General features: G+C 36.4%; 2 protein-coding genes and 1 long non-coding RNA gene across 5 annotated transcripts; 2 read left to right on the top strand and 1 right to left on the bottom strand.

Annotated features, from left to right (window-relative positions):
• The first annotated feature begins 610 nt into the window (after window positions 1-610).
• On the top strand, window positions 611-5572 carry LOC141765051 (SUN domain-containing protein 1-like). 2 transcript variants are annotated; one of them, XM_074630897.1, is made up of 9 exons: window positions 611-749; window positions 1459-1552; window positions 1707-1867; window positions 2003-2055; window positions 2190-2316; window positions 2431-2558; window positions 2698-2868; window positions 2980-3069; window positions 4782-5572. In XM_074630897.1, exons 1-9 carry the CDS (start codon window positions 725-727, stop codon window positions 4887-4889), a joined length of 957 nt encoding a protein of 318 aa, XP_074486998.1. In that variant the 5' UTR covers window positions 611-724; the 3' UTR covers window positions 4890-5572. The 2 variants fall into 2 exon arrangements, with proteins under 2 accessions (XP_074486998.1, XP_074486997.1); XM_074630896.1 differs by lacking the exon at window positions 4782-5572 and adding an exon at window positions 3249-4057.
• Window positions 5573-6832: 1260 nt separating this feature from the next.
• On the top strand, window positions 6833-12419 carry LOC141765053 (uncharacterized). Its single transcript, XR_012593366.1, has 2 exons — window positions 6833-6962; window positions 12132-12419. It is a non-coding gene; the product is annotated as an uncharacterized LOC141765053 (long non-coding RNA).
• On the bottom strand, window positions 8172-14820 carry LOC141765052 (protein CutA homolog). Of its 2 annotated transcripts, XM_074630898.1 has the most exons (7): window positions 14669-14756; window positions 12300-12365; window positions 11950-12098; window positions 10163-10222; window positions 9914-9959; window positions 8766-8815; window positions 8172-8609 (listed from the first exon to the last, which is right to left on the bottom strand). In XM_074630898.1, the coding sequence occupies exons 2-7, from the start codon at window positions 12360-12362 to the stop codon at window positions 8510-8512; spliced, it is 468 nt and encodes a 155-aa protein (XP_074486999.1). In that variant the 5' UTR covers window positions 12363-12365; window positions 14669-14756; the 3' UTR covers window positions 8172-8509. The 2 variants fall into 2 exon arrangements, with proteins under 2 accessions (XP_074486999.1, XP_074487000.1); XM_074630899.1 differs by lacking the exon at window positions 12300-12365 and having other exon boundaries at window positions 14669-14820.
• Between the last annotated feature and the right edge of the window lie 1863 nt (window positions 14821-16683).

The raw sequence follows: 16683 nt of genomic DNA, 5'->3' as shown, positions 1-16683 counted from the left end.
GATCTTGAGGGTCCCCTATGTGGGCGACTCAACCTGTCATCTTCATCAGAGGTGGAAAACTAATAGAAGACACTTCTGATTAGACACAAATCTCACCATTGTGTGACTTATTGAAAAAGACAAGTCCATATTCAAAGAAGTTATTTGCTAATTATTATCTATTTATCAGCGGACATGGAAATAAAGCATATTAATTAACTTTGTATTATTTTCCTGGAAATGTATTAAATATCAGGTATTGGGAAATAGTGGAAAATAATTATTAAATATAATAAAGTAATTTTCAATCAATTTTTGAGGTAAATATTGGGGTAATTTGGCAGAAATTCCAAAGAAATGTATTTGCTAATTATCACCTAATTACCATGAAATTTGCGGACCTGTAAAATTGAAGTGTTGCCACTTTTGTTGTTGTTGTTTTTTTGTGTGTTTTTTGCCTTCATCAAAGTGTTATTATTATTATTATTATTATTCATCATAGTGACATTGATGGTTGCCATAGCTACCGGGGCGTGACTATGAACTACGTTTAGGATGTCATTCTAGAATTCTCTGACGCATTACAGCCGTTATGGAACTCAGTGAGATTAGGACTCTGTCTGATTCACGTATTCTCTCACAGCAAGTTATCTGGAGACTCAGCTGAGGACTTTTCAGTGAGCTCGACGCAAAACCGCAGAGAAACCAAAACTCAACGCAAAACATCCACTTCTTCATTATCACAATGTCATCACACAGGCAAAGTGAAGGTAAATCATTGTTTCTCTCCCAGATCTGTGAAACACACACTCAGTAAGCAGAGCAGCAAAACCTCTGTATGGTTTCTGTTAGAACAGGTTCATATGTAACCTGATTAATCCTACCTTTGGGAGATTAATATTCAGACTGTGTGAGAGAGATGTTTCTAATCATTTTGTCCAATGGAGTTTGACAAAATGTTAGAAACACCTTTCAAGAATTCATATATATACAATATTTTCAACTTGATGTTAGGTCAAATAGTTTTGTTTAATGACTTTCATGCACAGGTGGTAGTTCCTGTAAGCCTCTATTCAACTGGGTTAGGCAGTAATGGAGCACTGATTGGATTTATACTTATTCAAAAACTGACACAGAGAAGTAATAAAAGAGGATAAATATAATTATTTATATCATAAATATTAAAGAAAAAGTTAAATAAACATCAGTCTATATTCACAAAAAGAAGAGAAGATGGTTAAAAAGCTCATCCAACACAAACTACAACCTCAAAAATGACTTTAGTTGATTCCACACATCTCTGACACAGAGTGTTTTTTTGGCTCCGGTGTGTCTGACACTCAATAACAGAAAACTATTGACATGCACTGAGTTGCTTCTAATAGTAGAAGTGTTGTAGTTAGAAAAGTCAAAGTGTATGACATAACTAGTGTCAGTGAGTGACTGACCACCTCCTCTGCTCTCTTGTTTGGTTTACAGTCATGTTACGTAGAAGCTCTCGACTGACCAACGCAGGATACTACAACCTTCGAGGAGAACCAGTCATTTCCTACAAGGAGACTTCTACCTACAGGTAAGCTGACGTTCGTGTGTGTGCCACAGTCATGCTTGTATATGTTCTGTAGCACACAGGCTATGTACAGTATGTGTTTAACAGTCATAACGTCTTCATTATACATCTTCAAAGCTCTCAATCTTTTCTCATTTCCATTGTAAAATACTTTCAGAAGACCTAAGAGGGTTGCTCCAGACAGTCGAAAAGACACCACCGAGAAAATGGTCAGGTTTGCACCCGAGGCCAACGAGGCCAACGAGGCCAACGAGGCCAGCAGGAACAGCAGGAACAGCATCATTCACTGGCTGTTCTTCATGCTGCTCATGTGTTTTGGTAAGCGATCTCTCCTTCTACAAACAGTCATATCTTGTTCATCAGCTTGTGTGTTTTATACTGTAGAGTGTCTGTCTTTTGAATAAAACATCACTGACCTGTTTCTCCAATACTTTGTTTCTCTCCATCCATCAGGAATTGTAAACTTCACCCTGGCTCTATCCATGAACGGCAAATCACTGGATACGGTATGACCCTTAAAAGCAGCTTGGCTTTCTCTTTTACTTCTTTTAATCTTAATGTGCATCTATAAAACACAATCACAGCCCAAATATGTTCTCAACTGTACACATGTTGAAACACACAATGATGTCACTTACAGGTCTTGAGCAGAACTGAAGGTCTGGAGGAGCAGGTGATAATGCTGCAGAACGAGCTGCTGAAGTTAAAGAGGATCAACGAGCTGCCACCAGGGGACTCTATGCCCAACTTTGCCCTGGAGTCGCAAGGTGAGACATCTAAATCCCCCTCATCATTTTTATCTGTCAGATTGTAATTCGAACATGTGATTTTTAGTTTTGAGATCCTTTTCTCACTTTCTTTGTTTGTATTTTTGTGTGCAGGGGCCCGTGTTTTAGCTCACTTATCCTCGAATACATACGAAAGCACAAAACCAACCTTTCCCATTCCTATCTGGAATTTCCTGACATCTTTTTGGAGACCAGCTGCAGACCAAAGTATCGTGACTCAGGTAGGAACTAGGAACTACACACACAAAACACATGGCTATGCGGTTTGGCAATATCATCTAATGGTTTGGATTGTTTTACTGTCTATTTTGTTATACCTCATACCATCTAAACTCTTTTTTATACTCTTTCATTCTTCAGGGAGGACCAATCGAGGTCGGACGCTGCTGCCCATTTGATGGTGAGCGTGGACATTTAGTCATAGCTCTGTCCCACCCAGTGACCATCAGCCACGTGACACTGGGTCACATTTCAAAGACCGTGTCGCCAACTGGCAGCATCTCGAGCGCCCCAAAGATGTTTTCTGTCTATGTAAGTCACAAATTTAAAATTGTTACACTGCAGTCGTCCTGTGTATTTCACTGTCACATACACGGAGAACATCAAGGTGTTCAACTGGATCTCTATCTTTCTCTCTTGAAGGGCGTGAAGACTGAAGAGGATGAAGGCACCCTACTAGGGACCTTTCTTTATGATCAGGACGGCGAGTCAGTGCAGACTTTCAAACTGTCTGTGAGTATTACATCGTGCAATGAAACACATGCAGTTTTTTATTTTTCCCCCACAAGCTAATATATCATAAGAATTACAGTTTGTCTGTCCTCATTGTAGGCTACTCATTATATCCCTTATTTCCCATCCTCTCAGTTTGTGCTCAACTAACTCTCTCTGTTCATTTCTCTATCTCTCAGGATCAGGAAGCAGGTGTCTTCTGCCATGTGAAGCTGCAAGTCGAGAGCAACTGGGGAAATCCTGACTACACTTGCGTGTACAACTTCAGGGTCCATGGGACCATATAGAAGACAGTGTTTGCTTATTATATGGGACTATGTTGGAACAAACACCGTCTTCTTGGCTGGGTGCAAAGGCAGGTGAGAATGTATTTGTTCCAACAACCAACCATCTGTGAATAGATGGGCTTAATTTAACTTTGTGTTGTGGAATTTGCAGTCATAAAAATATTAGCAAATGGCTGGCTGGAACACCTGTGCTGGTGTAGACACAGGGTGGGTGGGTGGGTGCTGGGGAGAGGTATGGTGTTCCTTGAGTGTTCACCATACTTCCTCCCAGCGAACCTCCTCTCTGACAGGTGAAGGAACCTGCTGGGGAGAGGTGTGGTGTACCGTGAGTGTTCACCATACTTCCTCCCAGCGAACCTCCTCCCTGCCAGGTGAAGGAAACTGCTTGAGGCTCCATGTTGATCGGAAGAGATACATGGCTGTCTACAATGCAGTGTGAATGCTGGTATTTTCTGTCACTCCAAATTCCACAATTCCTACTTATTCACAGATGGTTTGAGGGCTGCACGGTGGCACAGTGATCAGTGCTGTAGCCACACAGAGGAAAGACTGGTGATCGGTCCTGGCTCTGCCTCTCTGTCTGTGTAGAGTTTGCATATTCTCTCCGTGCATGCATGGGTTTTCTCCGGGTTCACCGGTTTCCTCCCATACACAAATAATAATAATAATAATAATAATTGTACAATAAAGATCATGAAAATGATTTCTGCTTGTTTTATCTATTTGAAGTGCAGTGAACTTGATATAAGTAAAAAATAACATACAAATATCATTCTTCCATCTTACAAAAGCACATTATTGATCATGTAACAACTCCAACATATAATTTTACATTTACCAAACAACATAAAGGTCAGATTCAGGTGATATGAAATAGAATTGATGCCATAAAATGCATAAATGTCTCTTGGTTTGAAGTGAGAAATAGATTGCTGTATTCATTGATGGTTTTCTTTAAGAATGTTATAACAACAAATATTATCCATATTAAATTATGATATTTATCTGTTCGATCATGATAGATTCAGTCGGAGCCTCTCTATTTTCTTTGTGTTTTTGTCATTTAAACTGTGTCAGTTGTTATTGTTTTATGTACAGTTGACGTGTATTACTATGTGTTATGTTAGAGTATGATGAGTAGTGTGAATGTGTATTTTTGTATTGTCACCATGTAAAATATGTTGACCCCAGGAAGAATAGCTGCTGCTCTGCAAAAGCTAATGGGGATCTGAATAATAATAATAGTATTACATCGTGCAATGAAACACATGCACATGCAGTTTTTTATTTTTCCCCCACAAGCTAATATATCATAAGAATTACAGTTTGTCTGTCCTCATTGTAGGCTACTCATTATATCCCTTATTTCCCATCCACTCAGTTTGTGTTCAACTAACTCTGTCGGTTCATTTCTCTATCTCTCAGGATCAGGAAGAAGGTGTCTTCAGCCATGTGAAGCTGCAAGTCGAGAGCAACTGGGGAAATCCTGACTACACTTGTGTGTACAATTTCAGGGTCCATGGGACCATATAGAAGACAGTGTTTGCTTATTATATGGGACTATGTTGGAACAAACACCGTCTTCTTGGCTGGGTGCAAAGGCAGGTGAGAATGTATTTGTTCCAACAACCAACCATCTGTGAATAGATGGGCTTAATTTAACTTTGTGTTGTGGAATTTGCAGTCATAAAAATATTAGCAAATGGCTGGCTGGAACACCTGTGCTGGTGTAGACACAGGGTGGGTGGGTGGTCGCTGGGGAGAGGTGTGGTGTTCCGTGAGTGTTCACCATACTTCCTCCCAGCCAACCTCCTCTCTGACAGGTGAAGGAACCTGCTGGGGAGAGGTGTGGTGTACCGTGAGTGTTCACCATACTTCCTCCCAGCCAACCTCCTCTCTGACAGGTGAAGGAACCTGCTGGGGAGAGGTGTGGTGTACCGTGAGTGTTCACCATACTTCCTCCCAGCCAACCTCCTCTCTGACAGGTGAAGGAACCTGCTGGGGAGAGGTGTGGTGTACCGTGAGTGTTCACCATACTTCCTCCCAGCCAACCTCCTCTCTGACAGGTGAAGGAACCTGCTGGGGAGAGGTGTGGTGTACCGTGAGAGTTCACCATACTTCTTCCCAGCAAACCTCCTGTCTTCTGGGCTTGGTGCTGAGGCAAATGTATTTGTTCCAACAACCAACCATCTATAAATAAAAATGGCTTAATTTAACTTTGTGTTGTGGAATTTGCAGTCATAAAAAAAATGAAACTTAACCTCTATGAATTTAGATTCCAACCATCAGAGTATGTAATACATTCAAACAGGTCATTTCAAAACTCACAGTATTTGTAAAACCATGAAAAGTTTCTGTATCTCAATCTGTGGAGTGAAACTATGGAACAGTTTCAATGTGGCGCTAAAGCAATGTCCAAACTTAAACCAGTTTAAAATAAGGCATAAAGAAATGATGTTCTCAAGGTACAGGGATGAAGTGGGGGTTTGACAATCACAAGGTATATATATACATATATATATATATATATATGTGTATATATATATATATATGTATATGTGTGTGTGTGTGTGTGTGTGTATTGCATGTTGTATTTCATGTGCATATTGTATATTATAAATTGTATATTATAAATAATAATATGCACATATAAGAAAAGATAACTAGTCAATACATAAGTAATGAATTGGTATTTTGATTAGGTTATATTATAAGTAATGAATTGGTATTTTGATTGATAACAAATTTAATTATATCAGTAATTAATTTATATTTCTTTATGACAGAGATAAAAGGTAATAATGATAGTAGACAAATTTAGGAACATTTAATTAGAGTATATGTATGGCTCAATAAGGAAGTTGGTTAATTATTAATGAATGAGTTATGGAGAAGGGGTGGGATTAAATAAGTTTGTTCTTCTCACTCCTTTTCGAATATATAAATCAAGGCATCAAGTGTTTGACAATTTCCTTTTCTTTTGCTTTTCATTGTATGTAAATACTACTTCTTTCTGGTTGTCCACTTGTTGGTATGATCATTCTCTTTTTCTTTATTTTTTATTTTTTTTTGTATTCTACATGTTCGAAATAAGTTTTGAAATGAAATGAAAAGAAGCTTTGTAATTCGAGGTACCAAACTGTGAGAACAGTGTTGAACTACTGCAGCATTTGTGTTTGAGTGAAAAATACAAGGATGGCGCAGGTAAATAAAAACATAAATAATAAAAACAGCGACTGCTCTGTTTAAAACAAATTTACAAATTACAAATACAAATAATTTGGCTGCTTGGTGAAAACGAGGCTGACACTGAAGAAAGATCCACGACTATGACCTGGCCCTGCTGAAGCTGGACCGGCCCGCCTCCATGCTGCTGCCTGGACATGCTCGACCTGCATTTCCACCAGATCCGGTGACGGAGGATGTCTCAACGCAGGAGAAGCAGTCGCCCAGAGATTCAGCAGAGGCATCGCCTATTTCTCACTTAAAATGTTTTTAGAAGTAGATTTTGGTGGATTGTTTAGACGGAATAACAGAAAGTTTACGAGCAGACCGCCATGCTGTTTCCTGTTTGAAACGGCGACCAGAAAACCAGGAAACCATCGGGTTTATTCCACGATACGGTACGTCACCGCTTGAACGGCCTGGTGGACATGTACCGCTGGATTTAACATTATAGACATGACCACTGACTATTTGTGTAGCCACGGTCCAGACATATACTCGGTTCTGACTGAGTCTTTAACTTATGACCTCTTAAAATGAAGCAATGTCTGCTACCGCTCATCACTGGTTGTATGTTTACAAATTAAAAGAATCATTTTCCCCTCAAAACCTCAGAGATTGTTTAGTTTGAATAATTGTTGGTGTGAAGGAAACATGGAGAGAAGTAAAGACCAGGATTGATTTGCACCAGGTGATGGAAAAGGCGGGAATGAGGTTACTGCAGGGCAGGAGAGAGTGGCTGGATCAGAAATGACAGGAGACTGAGACAGGTGTGAAAGTCTGAGGCCATCCGGTGGATGGATGGAGAGTTGCAATGCAGGATGACTGAGGACTGAGGCAGACTTTGTGACAATCTCAGATTTATCTTCTGACTTCTTGAACAACAGGTCCTCACTCCAGACTCATTAAATACCGCCGCTTGGTCAGTGGCCCTACGCTTCAAACTATGACGCTCTAAGTACCCCTCTAGCATCAGTTTTGGACGGGTCAGGGACGGCATGTCAGTTTACGCTGATTACATGCATAGTGTCTTTTCAAAATAAACTACTGTGTTCACAGGAAATATATATAAGTTTATGTTTGTTGCATGCATACAGCCTCTTTTCAAAGATAAACTTCCAACGTAGGTTCACTTAGTTTTTAGGTTAGGTCTAGGCAACAAAAGATTAGGTAAAGACTGTGGTTTGGTTTAAAATAAGTATTGTTCAAATGCACTTCGGTACGTACAACAGTGAGTGAACACATCATGTTAATGTTTGTCATGCTATGTCAGCATTAATGAGGTTAGCATTAGTTTGATTCAAAGGAAAAGTACAGTTTCCACTCGTTACATATGGTGTCTTTTCAAAATAAACTTCCAAAATAGATTAACTTAGATTTTAGGTTTAGGAAACCATTATGATTTGGGTTAAAATAAGTATGTTTGTCATGTAAAATAAGTACTGATATATATATATATATATATATATATATACACACACAATTATACAGTATGTTATATGTACATGACATGTTTATAACTGTTGTCACATTTGTCATTATGACCTCAACTTTACTGTATGTTGTTCACCAAGAAAGACTTGACACCAATTAAAAAACAATCACCAACACTTTATTACAAAATGCTTCTTTCACAAAAGAAATGAGAAATCCAACTGGTCTTATTCTGCACCTGGTTAACCTTGAAAGAGAAAGGCCGAAGCTGCCCTCTAGTGGTAAACATACTAATCAAATGGCTGGGACACAGCAAAAAGGAACATATTTCAAAACGACGAATGTGTTGCTTCCTCATATTATGGGCACTTTGTCTCATCTTCTAACTGTTTGCAGTTAGTTATAACATTACAGATTTGGTTAGTGTTTTGATGTGTATTTGTAGTTTACATCCATCCATGAATCAATTCATCCACTCATCCGTCAGTCCGTCCTTACTCGGGGACTACTTCTCCTATCCACTTGAGGTAGGGCGGGTTGCCCTGGTCAATAGGCAGGCTGATGACCTCGGCCACCTCATAAGGATGGTTGGAGCTGCAGAGGACAATTATGAGTCAACTCGGCGCTCGGACAGGCACAGTACATATAAACAGGAGTAATACTCTGACTGCATGAGTCATGGCAGACAATGGAGTAGCGCAGTGTTCCCGTGAGATCCGGTAGCAGCAAGGTGTTTTAAAATGAACTTACCGGACAAATTCAGCAAGAGCAGGCACCTTGGAACTTCTGGTTTTAATCATCTAAACAGGAGAGAGATGTTGAATTCACCAGTAACTGGAGTTAAACATTTATTACATTTTAAATATTGAAAAACAAGGTTCAGTCAGTTCATTGGTAGTGAAGAAACTTAAACATTCAGATGTAAAATACATTTACAGAAGCTTACAGACATTTTTTTACGCAGACTATTCTGAAGAAGGACGGAACTTGTAAAAAAAATAAAAAATAATAATGAATAAATAAATAAATGACTCAATAAATAAATGAATAGATATGTCATTAAATGTAGCAAAAAATTATATTAAAAATAAATGTAGACATTAATTAATTGGTCAAATCTGACATAAATTGATACATCTGTTTTATTTGTTTATTTATTTGTTTATCTTTGTATTAATTCCCTTATTTATTTACTCTTCTGTTTAATTACATTTTTTTATTTAATATTATTTATATATTTTAATTTATTTATTTATTAATTATTATTTTTTAATTATATATTTGTATTTATTTATTTATTCACTTTTGCATTTATTTTAGTTTATTTATTTATTTTTGCATTTATTTTTTATTTATTTTATATTTATTCACTGACTGATTTTTGGACACATTCAGCTTTCCACGCATCATAGCTACCTCAGCTGGCCTGAAAAAATGTGGGTAGATTTGTAGGCGTGTGAAAAAGTTCTTTAAATACTTTGTAAAATTACACATTTATGCTTATTTGTACTCGTGGTTTTGACTCGCGCACGATAATTTTCCTCAAAATATGATAGTTTTAAGCCTCTGGTACGATAGCTTAACATTTCCCATCTGACAACGCTGTTGCTAATTATCAACGTCAATAAGCAGCATTGTATTAACAATGGTATTGATAGAATCCCAACCATACCTCTGTCTAAGTGCTACTGTAGTTATAGCAGTAACTCTATCTGCAGCAGTTAGTACTATAATGGTAGAAACAACAGAAGCAGCAGTAGTGGTGGTTACAGGTGCAGCTGTATCAGTAACATTAGCAGTGATAGTAATTTACTGTGTTATAGAAACAGGATTTAGCTGCATTTAGAGTGACATTTTACATAGCCTAAAATATTGCAATGCTTCAAGTCAACACTCACCAGCAGCACTTCTTTGTCCTCCTCAATCTTACCCTGCCATTCATACCTGGAGGAACAAGACAGAATAAGACATTTGTCATCTAATGAATCATCCTTATTTGTTTATAAAGTACCAAAATCATTGATTTCAAATGCTGCCTGAGAAAACACTCCATTCATAACCCGTCATTAAGCAAAAACACCCTGTACACGTTGAAAACACAAACTTAGTCAAGCATGACACTGAGAAGCAGCCGTTTCAAAACTTACACAGATGTGATTGCCGGGACAATGTTGACGCAAGCCGCTAGCTTCTTTTCCACAATCCCCCTGAGAGGCAGAAGAAAGTAATGATCAGCCACAAATGATTACGCATGGAAGAAGAGAGAACGTTTCTTGCAGGGCGATGAAGTATAAGTGATAAAATGATTTCCAATCAAACGGGACGTCCCATTTTCATTATGTCCAGCCAGTAACAGAGGGGGAGAGACATCAAGAATATAACTTTTACTTTATCTTTTATTCTATAATCATATTAACCCGCTGAGAACTGGGGCCCTGATATATAATCTTAATACATAATCATGTGTATAAATTCAGTAATGTAAGGTACAAGCAAGTAATTGATGTCATTTTTTTTCAGCACAACATAGGCTATTTGAATATGTATGCTGCGGTGATATCACATGATAGCTATTATATAAAGTTATAAGACCAAGAAGTCAAAAGAAAAAGTAAAACAAAACGCAATTTGAATGTTCAAACAATTCATTCATTTTCTACAACAAACAACTATGTGTAATAGTTTACTATCTTCACAACAACAACAAAAATAAAGACTCTATAGCACAGGCCTATTCACATTTATATCACAATGGAAGCGGCATTATTTTGTACTCTCTCCGCTTCCACCACTGTCTTTATGTAGCTCAATACACTTCAGATAACTATCTTGATATATCTATTTACTCTCTGAAGGTTGCTTCCGTGTTGCAGTAGATTTCTAAATGCTCAGTACTCAGCATAGATCTCTCCAATGAAATCACATCTGTAAATCGTCGAGGCGCTATTTTGCAACCGTCATTGGCGCAGTGCTTTGAGCACAGTTCACCACCTAACAAACACAGCTTGTGATTTGCACATGTCTGCCAGAAATCTCGTTCACCAAAACATCAATGTTTAAGAGTTGTTTGTATAGTCAGCATTTGATAAATAAGTACATAAAACATTTAATTATCGCTTTTTATCATTTTTCGAATGTGTCCAAAGATATCAGTGTTTCCTTGATGGATTACTAAGCCTCTGGATGGATTATAAGAACAAGTGACAACTCGCTGTAATGGTATGAAGTATGAAGTGAGGCGAGTTACAGAAGCCTACAGCCATTTTTTTTACACAAACTATTCTGGAGAAGTTGAATCACTAAATAAATGACTCAATAAATAAATGAATAGATGTCATTAAATGTAGCAAAAATTAATATTAAAAATAAATGTAGACATTAATTAATTGGTAAAATCTGACATAAATTGATATTTGTTTTATTTGTTTATTTATTTGTTTATCTTTGTATTAATTCCCTTATTTATTTACTCTTCTGTTTAATTATTTTTTTATTTCATATTATTTATATATTTTAATTTATTTATTTATTAATTATTATTTTTTAATTATATATTTGTATTTATTTATTTATTTATTCACTTTTGCATTTATTTTAGTTTATTTATTTATTTTTGCATTTATTTTCTATTTATTTTCTATTTATTTACTGACAGATTTTTTTTGTATACTGTATACTGTTTGTATAGTCAGCATTTGATAAATAAGTACATAAAACATTTAATTATCGCTTTTATCATTTTTCGAAAGTGTCCAAAGATAACAGTGTTTCCTTGATGGATTACTAAGCCTCTGGATGGTTTATAAGAACAAGTGACAACTCGTTGTAATGGTATGAAGTATGAAGTGAGTGCTTTTATAATCGCGGGGGCGACTGCCCCCAGAGGGTTAAAGACATTTCTAAAACAGAATTAAGATGTTTCTGATAGAATTACCTGGCCAACTCTTTAGCCACTGTCTCGTTAGGACAAGTGACGAAGGCGGCAGAGTGCGTGCCGGACATGTACGTCTCAGATGCCATGGAAAACGCCCTCAGTCCAACCGTCCTCAGCAGCGGGAACATAAACACACTCAGCAGCACCGTCTGGGAGGAGAACAGGAGGAGGAGGAGGAGGAGGAGGATGAATCCCAAACAACAACAACAACAACAGAACAAAAATACATTAGAGCAAGGCAAGGAGTCCAAGAAACACAAGCAAACCATCCCATGTGGTGTGTTAAGAGACATCTGCATGCAGCGTGGAGCATCAAGGAAACACACACACACACACACACACACACTCACCACAACCAAAGCTTTCAAGGATCCACCTCGCAGTGTCTCTGCACCGGGCAGTTCAATACGCATCGCCTGAGCAGGTCATAGACATAACGGTTAGATCCTTTACTTAAGTAGAAGTAGAAATACCATCATCTAAAAATACTCCATTACAAGTAAAAATCCTGAATTCAAAATGTTTCTTAAGTAAAAGTACAGAAGTACTACTAGTACTTAAAGTATCAAAAGCAAAAAGTACTCATTATGCAGAATGACTCCTCTCAAAGTGCTATATTATAGTATTATGTTCTTCACTTATAAATACATGTAGGAGCCTTTTAATGTAATTGGCCATTTGTAGATACTGTGTATACTAGTAGATTAGTAGTACAATATTGCATTATATCATATAAGCATATGTTATTTTATGTAAAAAGTACAACACTTTCCTCTCAAATGTAGTGGAGTAGAAGTATAAAGTAGCATACAATGGAAATACTCAAGTAAAGTACAAATACCACAAAACTGTACTTAAATGTAGTACTTGAGTCCGCTAAAGACAGACTTTACTTTATATATTTATTGCGTATTTATCTGTGTTTTTTCCCTAGACTATATATTGTGTTTTTAGTTTTACACTTCTTAAACACGTGGCTCGTGTGGTCACTTCAATTTATATGATTTCTTGTATGTTTGCATATGCCCTTGTTAAGCACTTTGTGACCTTGTGACTCTGTGAAAAGTGCTGTATAAATACATTTTACTTACTTGAGTAAAATGTACTTGGTTGCATGCCACCACTAAAGTCATAACTTAAGTCAAAACTTTACGAGAATAAAGTCGTAATATTACTAGAATAAAGTCATAACTTTACGAGAATAAAGTCGTAATATTACTAGAATAAAGTCATAACTTAACGAGAAAAAAAGTTGTAATAGTACGAGAATACAGTCATAATATTACGAGAATAAAGTCGTAATATTACTAGAATAAAGATACAATATTACGAGAATAAAGTCATAACTTTACGAGAAAGAAGTCACAATATTACGAGAACAAAGTCATAACTTTACGAGAATAAAGTCGTAATATTACTAGAATAAAGTCATAACTTAACGAGAAAAAAAGTTGTAATAGTACGAGAATACAGTCATAATATTACGAGAATAAAGTCGTAATATTATGAGAATAAAGATACAATATTACGAGAATAAAGTCATAATATTACGAGAAAAAAGTCGTAATATTATGAGAATAAAGTCACAATATTACGAGAATAAAGTCGTAACTTTACGAGAATAAAGTCGTAATATTACGAGAAAAAAAGAAAATAACTCGTAAAATTACGACTTTATAATATTGACTTTATTCTCATAATACTGACTTTTTTTCTCATAAACGTGTGACTATATTCTTGTAATATGACTTTATTCTCATAATATTACAACTTTTTATCTCATAAACTTGTGACTATTCTCGTAATATTATGACTTTATTCTCATGAACTTGTGACTTTATTCTCGTAATATTATGACTTTATTCTCATGAACTTGTGACTTTATTCTCGTAATATTATGACTTTATTCTCATGAACTTGTGACTTTATTCTCGTAATATTATGACTTTATTCTCATGAACTTGTGACTTTATTCTCGTAATATTATGACTTTATTCTCATGAACTTGTGACTTTATTCTCGTTATATTATGACTTTATTCTTGAAATCTCAGATTTATTTTTTTCCTCAATGTTGCCCTAATACTCTGTTGTACCATAGACCTACAACAATGATAAATAAAATCGAAAATGTAAACAAAAGAACAGTTATTCATTTCCACTTGTATAAACCCACAGGGAGCCATAGGAGAGGAGCTAAAGAGCTGCAGGTTGCAGACCCCTGGACTATATTTAACTTTTAAAGTAGTAGTAGTTTTTAAATAATTACTACAGTAGGGCATCTCCAGTGTAGTTCAACACTGCACTGCTGTAGTGGCTGTACACACAGTACTGTACTACAGTAGTAACACAATCAGCTCACTTCTCTCACTTACTTTACCTTATTTCATAAGATTAACAAGCTGTAGAAATCAAGCACCTGTTTGCCCACAAGGATAACACAAATGTGACCAACAGAGACTTTGTATTAACCTCTAATTAACCTCTAACAGTCCGTTTCTAGTTAGTTTGTGGTTTGTAGACGAGCTTTGTTTAGCTTGCATCGTTAGCATGTGTGAGTTGTAGCAGTAACGTGAGTTGTTAGCTGTTAGTCAGGAGAAAAAGCACGTTATTAGAGGAAAACACTACCAGACGAACTGACTGACAATGTCAGAGAGTTTCGTTAGTACAGTACGAGAGGAGAAAAAGAGAAACCTGTTAAAGGTGATGATGAAACCTACCTTCTGACAGCCACCCTCTGCCGTAAAGCGAGACGGCTGTATGTTTGTGAAACTGTCGTAAATCAGCTCACAGTCTAGTCTTCAGCAAGGAATTATAAATCTTTTTATATTATTTTCATTATCCTAAGGTTTCCATGGATATTAATAATACAAAAAAATATATATTAAATTTAGAATAAATAGGCCTAATCAATTAAATGTTTTGGTCCATTTACACAAGGAATTACAAACTTTTTATATTATTTTCACTATCCCAAGGTTTCCATGGATATTTATAAAAATTGTTTTAAAAAAAAAAAGAATAAATAGGCCTAATCAATTAAATGTTTTGGTCCATTTATGCAAGGAATTATATATATTTTTATATTATTTTCACTATCCCAAGGTTTCCATGGATATTAATAATAATAAAAAATGTTTTTAAATTAAGAATCCAAGGTTTCCATGGATATTAATAAAAAAAATATATATATTAAATTAGGAATAAATAGGCCTATAATCAATTGAATGTTTTGGTCCATTTAATCGTGAACAATAAATCGCAAGGACAGCAGCAATCTACATATTAGATGTATTGATCTTTCAGAAATGGTACTTCAGCAGTACTTAAATACAACTGTATGATACTCTACACTTCTACTCCACTACATTTATTTGACAGCATTAGGCTACTTTGCAGATTCAGCTTCTTAATACAAAACATAAATCAACTAATACATTATGATGTAGATATTATTATAGGTGAATCCAGTGGTTCACAGACTTTTTCATGTCAAGGACCCCTAAACTGACACAAATTAGACCATGTACTGACCCCCATTTGATAAGATTTTGTCGCAGGGTCCCCCATCTGATTTTGATGAGTTTTTATTTCCTTTTTGCTGGGGACTTTCCTGGAACCCCAGGACCCCCCGGGGGTTCCCGAACCCTACTTTGAAAACCACCGGGTTAACCTACTCAGCATAGCCTATAGAGTAAAATTAGCTCCACCTTTACCAGCTGCCACATTAAAAGTGATGTAGGCCTACACATTAATGCATCACTAATTAAAATCTTATAACATATAGGCCTACATTCATTATTTATGGGTCATCATTCTGAATAATGAGTAGCCCACTTTTACTTTTGGGAGGCTACTTTAAGTATACTGTGATGTTATTTAAGTAAGATTTTGAATGCAGGACTTTTACTTGTATTTTTACACTGTAATGCTACTCAAGTAAAATACGTAAATACTTCTTCCACCACTGTCTTTCAGTAGTAGTCTATTCCTTTAGCTATGCAAACCCATATAGGCTACACTATGTCTTCACAGTCGTCACACATTTCTCCATTGTTTTATTCGGTGTCTTGACGAGGATGTAAAACCGTAAGTCAGGCACGTGTAGAACTTTAAACCATTTCAAAGAGCTGACCAGACTGCTGTTGATGTTGATATTTTGCTGAGATAATTGTCGGGGAAAACATCAACAACAACAACTGACTTCATCTTCATGCCTTTGGTAACTTTTACTTTTTCATCATTAATCAACTAGAGGGTGGCAAAGTGCAGGACAATCCACTCACTAATACAGTAGATTGTAATACAGTAGTAGACCTATAGAGGCCCCTGCAGACCTCTCAGAACATTCTTGCATTGGTGGTTCAGTGGTACAGCGGGAAGTGTTGGTTCCATTCCCATCCAATACAACCTTTTAACAAATACAAAAAGCATAATTTTTTGTGTGCAGAAATGATGCTTTCAGAGTTTTTTTTTGCAAATCTAAATGCTAGATATGACTTTTGTGAAAGAGATGGTTCTCTTTCTTTAATTGTTGATAATCCATCCAAACTACTGCTCATCATTCCGGCATTCTCTGCAAGACTTTAAATGGTCACGCCATATTCAAAGCAGTCTTGCAACAGATACCAATAATGATGTGCACATGCTATGTAATGCATGCAATGTGCACACACTGATTTTCCACTATCACTTCAGAGTTATTAAACAAGCAGTGGCAGTGGATAACCATATG

The sequence above is a fragment of the Sebastes fasciatus genome, chromosome 3, assembly GCF_043250625.1.
Source record: "Sebastes fasciatus isolate fSebFas1 chromosome 3, fSebFas1.pri, whole genome shotgun sequence".
NCBI lineage: Eukaryota > Metazoa > Chordata > Actinopteri > Perciformes > Sebastidae > Sebastes > Sebastes fasciatus.
This window is presented reverse-complemented; position numbering and strand designations above follow the sequence as displayed.